We start from the raw sequence: 11,038 nt of genomic DNA, 5'->3' as shown, positions 1-11,038 counted from the left end.
CTCTTTCAGGAATCTTCCCTGCCTAACACCAGCTGAGTTGAAACTTGCCAATTTCCAAATATAAATAATACTTTGTACATATGAGACAGAAAATCAACTTCTTAATCAGCAGTTTGGCCTATTGCAATGCTCAGCATGTGCTAACAATAGCTCCTGGCAGGCTCAGTTCCCTGTGCATGGCAGAGCCTAAATGTGAGATAAATCTTTATTGCTCCTGCTGTCCAGATCAAGTCTAGAAAAGGAGTGCCTACTTCTCACCAGATTTATTCACTGTGAAAATATCTTAAGACAGAAGGAACACCCTGAACTACCTGTGATCGGGAAAAAGAAATGCCAACCAAGCCAAAGGATTTGCACAGGATTCACTATGGGGAGATTTGGGGTTCTGCCTGTGTTTTTCATCCCTTTAGAATCAATAGCTCCCATGTCTCAGGAGCTGAGATAGTTTTGCAGTGTGTTGCTCCCAGAAATGTCCAGACTGAACAAATCCTTCCCGTAGCTTTATGGCACATGTCAGCCAGACATGCCCAAATTTATGTTTGTAAGGCCTATTCATACAGCAGTAACTTCACTACCTGCAGATATCAACAACAAAGGCAAAATAATACAACACAGACCAGGCTGAATGTGGTTAACTAAGTTGCTTTTAGTTTATTAATTTTACCCATATACATAGATGACTTTGAAAGCACCACGTGAAAAAGGAACGACAAAGTATAAGAAAATGGTACAGAAAAAGATTTCAATATGCAATGTGTCAGTGTACCTACTGCATTTCATACATATTTTACACTGAAAACCAAAAACCCCACACTTTCCAGAGGATGTACACATTTCGTTTTGATCCGGCAAATTTAGTTCATTAATAAGTAAAAAAATAAATCTACAATAGCAACAGTGCAAATACATCAGAACTTGCATGGCATACAGAACACAGACAAATAAAAATTATTATACAAAGGTCCCAGTGTTTCCTATGGTACTGGCTGTGGTGTATACAATACACAACAGGGTAAGGAATAAACTGCAACTTAAACAGGAAGATGAGCTGCATATTACTGGCTCTGGCTTGTATGGTCGCTCTATTTCAGGAGGTAGAGCTGTCATGCCTTGGATCTGAAATTAAAATAGCAAAAAATTTATCAGAGATTTGTCACGTAAGATTAGAAAACTCTTTTTGCTCTCAAGATAATTGGCAGCTTGCCTGATAGTCTATTGATAGTTTTGTACTTGGGCTGTGACTCTCTCAGTGGAAACATCAAGCTCAGTAAAAATATGAATACATTGCATGCCAAATGATCATCCAGTATGCATATCCAACATGATATGCATACTTGAGAGTATGCAGCTCAAGAGCAGCGGTACACACTGTCATCCTCTCCAGTAAAGCAAGGTTAGACTTTGGTTGGTTGATTTGAATAACTTTATTTTGCTTTGTGGGGTTGTTTGGCAGGTTTGGTTGTTTTCATCTTTCTATCAAATCAAAATGAAAATTGGCAGTGTTACTCTGCTGTAGGATGATATTTGAATGCATGCATTTCTGAGTGCAAGGCTCACACTTGCATGTACAAAACTGTGTACACAGTTTTTGTTCCATGGAAGCACAGAATGAAATGGTTGTGGTTAGAAGGGGTCTCTGGAGGTCAACTGGTCCCATGTCCCTGCTCAAGCAAGGTCACATACAGCAGTGTCATATTGCTATATACTGAGCATTTTTCATCCTTCCCATATAACTCAGTGCATTTTTATGGGATTTGATGTAACTACGTGTTTGCTATGGTTTTGACATGAAATTAGAGACATTTGTGTACACTGCTCAGCTTGTTTTCCCTAAATTTACTCCCTACATGTTAAAGAAAATATGTTCTGCAGAAAGTAAGCTCCTGGGCACATTTTTGGAAGTTTGAATGCCCACCTGTGCAGCATATGCTTGCTTTGGGGATTTCATCTATTTTGTTGCTATTATTCTATACTGTAGAAACTCCAACTGAATATTGACTTAATGTTAGCAAACACAACACAAAACTAAAACTGAAATAGGGGCCAACTCTATAGAAGGATGAAGGTGTTTTCAACTCAGTTCCTCTGCTTCAATTTTTTTTCAGTCTGATAATAACTCAGGGATTATTTGGCCATTCAGGTTAAATCTGTCCCTGATTTTGATGAGGATGGTCATTTAAGTGTATTATCACTAATAAGGGAAGGGAAAGGATAGAGTCCTAATCTTAGCTTTGAAGAATATGGCCATGTTATTTGAAAAAGGAAAATATGATTAAGGAAGAGCTAAGAACTCCCAGTTGCAGTGAGGTCATTCTCTGACTACATTCTTGAAGTTTTAAGTATTGTTCCTTCATCCTGTAAGATAAAGAGCAACAGCATTTTCCAGAAGACATACCATTAAAAAAACCTCAGCCTATCCCCTCTTGATAAAATTTCTGTGTTTTTCATCATCTTAACATGTCCTCTGACAAATAATCAGTGAAAGGGTGGCTGTGCAATTGCTACTAGCCAGCAGCTGTAAAGGTCAAGAAGTTTAACCAAAACTGGTGAACAGTCACATATACTGTCTGTCTACAACTACTTTCCACAGGAGGCCTACAATGAAACAAATAATACTAGAAAAAAACAGAACCTCATTGATTACTTATAGCACAAGGTATTCCTTTGACATCTAATGGGCAGAGCAGTTTGACCTATGTTGGAGAAACCCAAGAACGCTACTGCAGGAGGGCCAATTTCTTCACCACCTGAAAGGACTGTGTGACACACTATGAGGAAGCATGGGCTATCTTCTAGGGTGAGGAGAATGAGGCAGAAGTCCTTTCCTAGGAATTACTTCATCAGTAGTATCTCACAGCAGCTCTGCTACACTGGACTAAAATCACAATAGGAAATAAGCCACTATAATGAGACTGTATCTCCTTCTGAACAGAAAAATCTCAAAAAAGTAAGAGCCTTGAATTTGGAGTCTATAAAGGAGTTCAAAGAGGAGTACATATTTTTAAGCATCCCTTTCAGGGATGATACGACATGCACTAGCCATTATTTTTAAACACACATCAACATTAAAGATGATTCCCAAAAATTTTTCTCACCAGTGTCCTGGTAAAATACCAATAGGTATTTATTGAGGAATTACTTTTTATCTTGCAGGTGTTTTAATCAAGACAATAGGCAAAGTAAAACCATGGAAGATGAAATATTACTAAGTGGCACAAAGGGAACAGATTATGATGCTTTAATTTTCTGGCCCAATACTATAGACTATTCTAAGATATTAAAAAAGCAAGACTTATTGCAAGAGTATTCATACAACTTCAGCTTGTCTAGATGCCCAAGTTAAGAAGGTAGATACTTCATTATGCAGTCAATAATCTTCCCCTAGAAGATGTCTCAGAGAGCAAACCTGATTTAGGGATTTTGAATCATCCATTGCAAGAATCTAACATAAATCCCTGACCATGGAGGCAGCCAAAGTAGAACAGCTTCCTGGAGTGGTCACTTCACCTGGACGTACATGGCTGCTCTCTGATCAGTCCCAGCCTCACTGGATTCACTCCATCTTCCTATTATTGATCCCAAGTGTTATTTAAAGCTCCAACTTTTCAATTATTTTTAAATGTTTCTAGAACCGAGTTAGGTGAAAGCACTGGGAAAACATTCTCATCATTTGTTATTGTATGTAAATGAAGTATAGATGGGTAAACATCCTGAAGACATACAATCAGATATTTATTCACATACATAGAAAGACAGTAAATCAAATTAATTTCATTGCATTTTGTTGCCTCCTATTCAGCACACAGACTTACCGACCATTCTGCATTGTCTGTTTTTGAACATCTCACGTTCACAGGTAGTTTAAGCACAAGTTGATTGTAGGAGAGACCCTCTGATCTGGACCATTTGAATTTGTTCATTGCATCCATAAAGGACAGGTTTTTATATTGCTTAGGACTCTTGATAATGAAAGGCCAAGTCCTAAAGAAAAACAAAAAATTAATTTAAAAAAGTAGATAAAACCTATCAAGTCGAAGTGAATGAGGAAAATTTTGGGGGGACCTACTCAGAAAAATAAATGCACTACTCCTATGTATATTATGCCTAGCTCACTAATTCTCTTCTCAACTAAGTTCTCTTCTACTGAAAACTGATGCAGTTTTGTTGATTTTGATAGACTTGTGAAAGGCTGTCAGCAGGTTAGTACTTGCTGCCAGATGCTTTTAGAAATGAAGGACTTCAAGAGATACATTGCTCTTCTTTGATCCACAAATTCAATGCACAAGAAATGCAAAGCAGATCTGGTGTAACATCTGAAAAAAAAAACAAAAACAAAAGAAAGCCACACCCTCTTCTAGGTTTGGCAGGCCAGGTTGCCAAGAAACTTTTGCAGTTAGAAAGCTGCTCCTAAATGGTTCTGCCAAGCTCAGGTCAGAACTGAGCCTAGCACAGGAGTTGCTCTGTTATGCACTGGTGAGCAGCAGAAAATAGCTGGTGTTGTGGACATTCCTTTGGTATATTCCTACAAGCTGGCTGCAAGGGCACTTTTGGCCAGGGGTGGTTTAGAGACCTGCTGCACTGCTCTGAAAGATCTATCTGGCCGAGTGTGGGAATCTTTCCCATGAACAAATGGGGACAATCTCATTTCCAACCAGCCCAAAATGTGGAAAGGAAAGGAATGAGATTTCATGTCTTTCATTTAGTAAAGGAAACTAAAAATGTAACAGAGGAAAATAAAAAAAAAAAATAAATAACACAAGCAAACAAACAAAAAACCACACCAAACACCCCCCCCACCCCAAACCTCCCAAAAAACCCAAAAATCCTCTTTTCCATTGTTTCTGCTTTCTTCTTGTTTGACTTTGCTGTGATGAACAGAAAAGCATAGTGGAGGAATCAAACTTTTACAAACACAAAATCAATACAGCTAGAGGAAGACCAGAACTATCTAAAACTTTATCAAGTAACCTAATTAATATTGTGATTGGAGTATGAGTTATCTTCTCAGAACACTTTAAACAGACCTGTGTTATCTTGTAGTAGGCTGTCTCACACTTGCTTTGGGGAAATTGCTATGCCAGCATTCTGCTCCACTCAACATCTAGGCATAGAGGCCGTAATTTCAACCAAGAATTTTGGTTAAAATTTCATCTCTGTTTCAGCTCTGTTCCTCATGATTTATACTATTTTCATTGTCACCAGACAGAGGAAAAATGTTTTAAAGTGAGCCACAATGCCTTGATCCTACCCCCAGTTTGCATTTATAAGTCAAGAGAGACTTTGGGAGAGTCAGTGAAGAAATTCTAGTGTTAGACTGACACAAGAGAGATGAGGATCAGGTCACATATCCTTAGGCTGAGAGAGTTTAATGAAACAAGAATTGTGGATTAGGTCATAAATACTAGAGGCATTAATAATCTCCTCTTCTAATTACTATTCCTTTTGTGGCAGACAGTCTGCATACTTACTCTATTCAGAACATCTTTATTTCCCCAGGCCAAATGTGCATTTTTTTCTTAAGTACAGTTATGAATGAATACTCAAGAGAGCATACATTTGTTAGAATATTTTCTTTCTAAACTCAGAAAGACTCTTTTAGATAGGACTAATTTAGAAACTCTGTTCTCTCTGTATTAAAAGAGATTGTTAATGGAAATAGTGTGGAAAATTATGTAGACATTGATTGATTGGACTGTGACTTCCTTCAAACTCTTCTTGAATCTAGATTTCAGAACAAAGACCACTAAGCCTGTATGTCAAATTATTTTGCAATAACAACTTTATATGATTTGTTAACATCAACTATATAAGCAAAGATAACTTTTAAAATTTCTGATGACACATTATTAATCTATTAATTTGATTTCAAAATCTTACTATTACCTTAGTTTAGTGCAACTAACAATACCAATGTAATTCACTTTTCACCATAAAATATGCATTCAACTTTTTATTGGTTGATTATTTTTCCACATTTCATTCATGTGGGAACATTCCACTTTCGACTGTTCTCACTGTTTAAAATCTTCTGTTGAGATGCTTTAATTTTAAGCACTTTAGGGAACACATTTTTGCCTTCAGAATTCCTGTCAACAAATCTATCCAGGGAAATTCAGTAACTATGTTCACAAACTCCTTTCAAAATTATTTCTCTATATATGAAACATTGACATGTTTTAATAAATTGATAGATTTAAAACATTGATATATAGCCTCTTTACATATATGTGTGGTGAAAAAAAACCCAATGTGAACAAGAACCAAAAACAATGTGAGTGGTATTATTTCCTTACAAGAAGAAACTACTTTTCTATCAAAAGAAAAAAAGATGCAAAATAATTTTGCAGGAGAAATGGCAGCACAGCATATTTACCAAAAAATGTATCACAAATGACTATGTTTTCTTTCTACCAGACAGAAAGAAAAGTTGTATAAAAATTATCCAAGAATCCCACAGACAAAATCAGAGGTGCTACACATATTAATAAACATTTTACATACCTGACTGGTCTATAGATTTCCTTAACGCCAATGAACTGGAGCTGTTCCATTATATCTGGAATACTTGCACAGCGGGTGAGATTGATTCTTGGGTAATAGAGCAGATATGACAGGCACATTTCATTTCTGGTGCTCAGACCACCCTGAAAATGGGATTTTTCTTTAGTCAGGGTAGCACTGGAATCCCAGTGATTAGCATTTATATGCTAATGAAAGGTGGATCAGGAGGCCAAATTTGACAAATTTATCTTGTACATGAGATTATCAAGTAGCAAGAGGTTATTACATAATAATTACAAAATACTCTGGAAGCTCAAGCTTCTAAGTTAAAACACATCAGAAGGAACAACTGTGAATAAAATAAGCTCATATTATATTAAAGTGTACTATCTGAGAAGTTCAGGTTTGCTTTCAGTTGCCCCCATCTAAGGTACTTAGATTTACCACATTTCAGAAAAGTGGAACAGATGAAGAAAAAAATCTTGTAGGATAATTATTCTGTTTAATTAGAAATTAACTGAGGTTTGCCTAATAAAATGGAGGCTGGGATTGAATATGAATCTATATGAACTCAGGTTGTAAGTACATATGCCAATAAAAAACAAGAAGGAGAAGAATTATTTATGTTAACAGATAATGTTGACTCAAGAAAAAATAAGCATTCATTATAAAACCAGTTATTAGAATAACATTTCTAGGTAACAGAAGAAAGAGACTCTTAAACAATCTTCCACTGGGGAAAACAACTAACTTAAAATTAGTCTTGGTAAACATGGGCAAGATTATAAACTGCATGTTCCTAAGTCCTGGGTGGGAAGAGTTCCACAAGTCTCACAGCCACAGGAATAGGAATGGAGAAAACAAAACACATGAGCCAAGAGTTGGTGTGGCCACTACACAGGAAAACAGGACAAAAACTCCAAAGCCTTCATTCTTGCTCTTTTGCTTTTCATTAAGCAACTACTTCATGTGCCTACATGCAAGCCATTATTCAGGGAGAAGTATCCCTTTGCTCTCTGGATGCCAGGAACAGTTCTTCCCTGCAAAACAGCCCTCAGGTCTCACTTCCCAGAAGTCTGGATCCAGCCACTCCCCAGGATGTTTCATGGAATCAGGCCCTGGCACAGGCAGTTATATCCTTCCCATAGACATAGTGGGTTTGGCATCACTCTGTTCCTAGACAACTGGCACAGTCCAGCTCATGTCCAAGTAACCAAATTTACTTCACCTCCAAAACCCAGTGACTGCATTGCAGTGGCCAGTGCCTGGCCTCTCTTAACCCATCAAACTGCTTCTGTGAGACTGTGCCAAACCAGAGCTGGACACCCTCAGCAGGGAGGGGTAGGTTCTCAATTTCTCTTCCCAACCCAAAAGACCTTCATTCTGCCTGGATTCAATGTTAGGAACAAAAGTAAGTATTTGAAAAACCTCCCGATCACAGCTTATCTAAAAATCAATACATAAGAACTAGCAATTTTCCAGGGAAAAATGCGTAACAAGTTCATAAAAATAATTTATTGGAGCACACAGAATTTGCACGTTAATACATGTTGTGAAGAAAGCACTCCTTATACTAGAAAAGTTTGACTTCTAAGGATTTTTTATGAGCTGATGTTCTTATTTTAACAAACTAATCATATGAATGCCTTATGCAAGAAATCAGAATAAGATCACAATAATTCAGATTATTTTGAAACCTATGCATCTATGAAAGGAAAGACAATTATGTGCACACAGGCATTAGCAAGTAAATTCACTTTTTAAAAATACTGTTCTATGTAACAGGTTTTAGTCCCCAATATTATCTGTGTACTTATTTTGATCCACCAGAATATTGCTTACCCATGTCATGCGAATTCGGTCCACAGTACTATAGTGGCATTCTGTGACTAAATTATCCCCCTGAAATACAAAATTTAGGAAGTTCACAGTTCTGAAGTTTATCAACACCAGCTTCAGGTAACCACAGATGAAGCAAGCACTTAAGAAATAAATATCAGAGCAGTGGATATGACTTTTTGAAAGAGTAAAGGATTAGGTAATTGCCATATGTTAAGACCTTGGCACTTAGCATTCATATTATCCAGATCCTCAGGAATCCCACATGGATTTAAACAGAGTCTTATTAAGAGTGTTGTCTGGATTTCTTTTAAAATAGCAATGAAGGTACTCAGTTATCCAATTTTCTGGAAAATTATATAGTAGACAATGTATACAAATGATTCCTTCTCTAAAACTCACCCAGTGCTACTTTACCCAGGCTAATTTACACTGCCAACTTCAATAGAAATATTTGGCAATTGAGGAAAATAAGCCTTTCCACATCACAAAAGCAACAATATCTCTGCCAAGCCTGGTAGTAGAGGAGTGGCAAGCAAAGACTTCACTACATTGACAGATATGTATGGGAAAGGCTGAATACTTACCTTCTCAAGCACATACAATTAACTTTTTGGTGTCTTGGCAAACTAATCTACTATTTGGTAATAGTTTCACTCCCTGTACCTAATCAAGTACAAATCTGAAAATCACTATGATAATCAAGTGGATTTTTTTTTTTTTTTTTGTATCATCATCTTCCCTTATCAACCATTATACTTTCCTAAAAAAAAAAAAAAAAACAGATCACCCTTCAAATGCTGAGAATTTCTCCTTTCCTATAGGCTGTTTCTGCAGACCAAGGCTAGCACAGTCTGTACTCCAGACTGCTGGAAGAAGGTGCACCAGCTTCATGTCAGCCAAATGAAGACAGAGGTTTCTGAAGTAGCATGAACTGGCACAGTGTCACTGCTTCCAGTGGGAATTCTCTGTTCTGCCAGTGAGGCCTCTGGCTCTCCTATCTTACCGACTGGATAACATTCACTAAAATTGTTCCTTCTGTGAGACTAGATCTGCTGCTTCCAAGTGGAGAAGAGAGTGCTACTATGTGAAGAAAACAAATAGCCTGGACTCCACAAGCTGGAAGAAGATTACATTCTTGGGAGATCTTATAGAAAGAGAGAATAACTAAAGCTTACAAGAAAAATCATACTATTAGTTAATTGATTAAACAGTTATCTGAATTGCACCATTGATTTATGTAAAGCTGCACTGGTAGTTTTGCATAAGATGAAAATGAAAGGCATAAAAAATGGTTCTCTTCAGTGAAAGAATTCCATCTTCTACTTGAGCTGGCTTTTTTTGTCAAGCTGCTGTTAATATCAAATACTCTGTATAGTTTTTCTGTTGTCTATTCCTTTATGTGCTTGAATTTTAAGAGGCCTTCTGTTATAATTGCATGAATTTTCCTAAAACTATTACAGGCTTTCTCTGCAAACCTGTTATCTTCTGCCAGACCTCTTCCTAAACCCTTCAACTTTCTTTCCTGAAGGAGGTAATACCAGTTTATCTTTGAAGCCCCTAGACTACAAGCAATTTGACTTCAAAGAGTAAATTCTGCACTTGAACATCCAGGTTTTTCCATAGAAATTAAATTATAAAGTTTGTATTTTAGCTTCTTGTCTTTAAAGTACAAATATCAAAGTCTCACAGTGTGGGAGAAGAGACATAAGAGAGAAAGGGGCTTGAAGAGAATCCTAGAAGTTTAAACCATGGGGCTCCTGACCGTATTTGAGGTTCAGTCATTTCAATGTTCTTTTCAGATCTGTCTCCCTTAGTGGTTCCAATCATAAACAATTCAATTTTTTGACATTTTGTATCTGGCAATTTAATATCATGCTTGTTCACATGCACCAGGACAAGTTGCTCTGCTGGCCAGATCTGGAGCACCTAGACTTTGCAGCACTAAAATTTCTGTCATCATGCCAAAACTTTAAAAAATATACTGGGTGGAACAAAAGAAGAGTGAACAATTTTTAAATAAAGGACACACAAAAAAATACATACTCTTTTAATGCAATACCTATGCATAGCTACTACTTTATAATATAATTGTGGTTGGACTATTTCTACAAGTTATATTGCATTATTTTCAGGAATACAGTAGAGAGAGTTGTATGATTTCTTCTTTCAAAGCGTTTTGTTTACGACTGAAATATCAGGTAGAACATGAGCATGGAGTTTTACTCCCAATAAGAAAAAGTGTGAAACAAACAGAAGACTTATCTGACTTTTAAACATGTTTGTAAGGCTGGATACTTGCTGTGTGCAAATACTGAAGATATGCTACTTGGTCCCACAGCTTTGTAAAGCCATGTGGTGGCATTTCCATTATTGATCTTTCTGGATGAATGAAGATGGTACAGCCAGATACACAAGGAATTTTATCTGCTTTGTTCAAACATTTGTGATAGTAAAGTTCAAATTATTATGAATATCAAACATACCCAAAGAATAACTTGATTTGGTGAACCAAGCCAGTTCTGTGATGACTCATGTGGACACCCCTGAGACATTGAAACTTGAATGCATTAGTGACTGTGATAAATAGAAAAATTAACAGAACATCCAAGAATTCTATGATGCTAGGCTAAGAAATTCTGTGACAAATTTAATCCTAAAGGTGAGAAAATGTTAGGCACATGATCTCTTAAACACT

The 11,038-nt window shown here is 36.8% G+C and overlaps 1 protein-coding gene across 1 annotated transcript in view; it reads right to left on the bottom strand.

Moving 5' to 3' along the window:
- Positions 1-626: 626 nt before the first annotated feature.
- Positions 627-11,038, bottom strand: part of MOXD1 (monooxygenase DBH like 1) — a 49,545-nt gene continuing 39,133 nt past the window's right edge. Inside the window, exons 9-12 of the mRNA XM_021540691.2 lie at positions 8,344-8,403; positions 6,502-6,644; positions 3,813-3,981; positions 627-1,116 (exon numbers count right to left, since the gene is read on the bottom strand). Coding sequence (XP_021396366.2) covers positions 952-1,116; positions 3,813-3,981; positions 6,502-6,644; positions 8,344-8,403 — 537 coding nt within the window. The 3' untranslated portion in view covers positions 627-951. The remainder of the gene's footprint in view (positions 1,117-3,812; positions 3,982-6,501; positions 6,645-8,343; positions 8,404-11,038) is intronic.

The sequence above is a fragment of the Lonchura striata genome, chromosome 3 (genome assembly GCF_046129695.1).
Source record: "Lonchura striata isolate bLonStr1 chromosome 3, bLonStr1.mat, whole genome shotgun sequence".
Lineage (NCBI taxonomy): Eukaryota > Metazoa > Chordata > Aves > Passeriformes > Estrildidae > Lonchura > Lonchura striata.
Note: the sequence above shows the minus strand (reverse complement) of the source record. Positions and strands in the feature narration are given on the sequence as shown.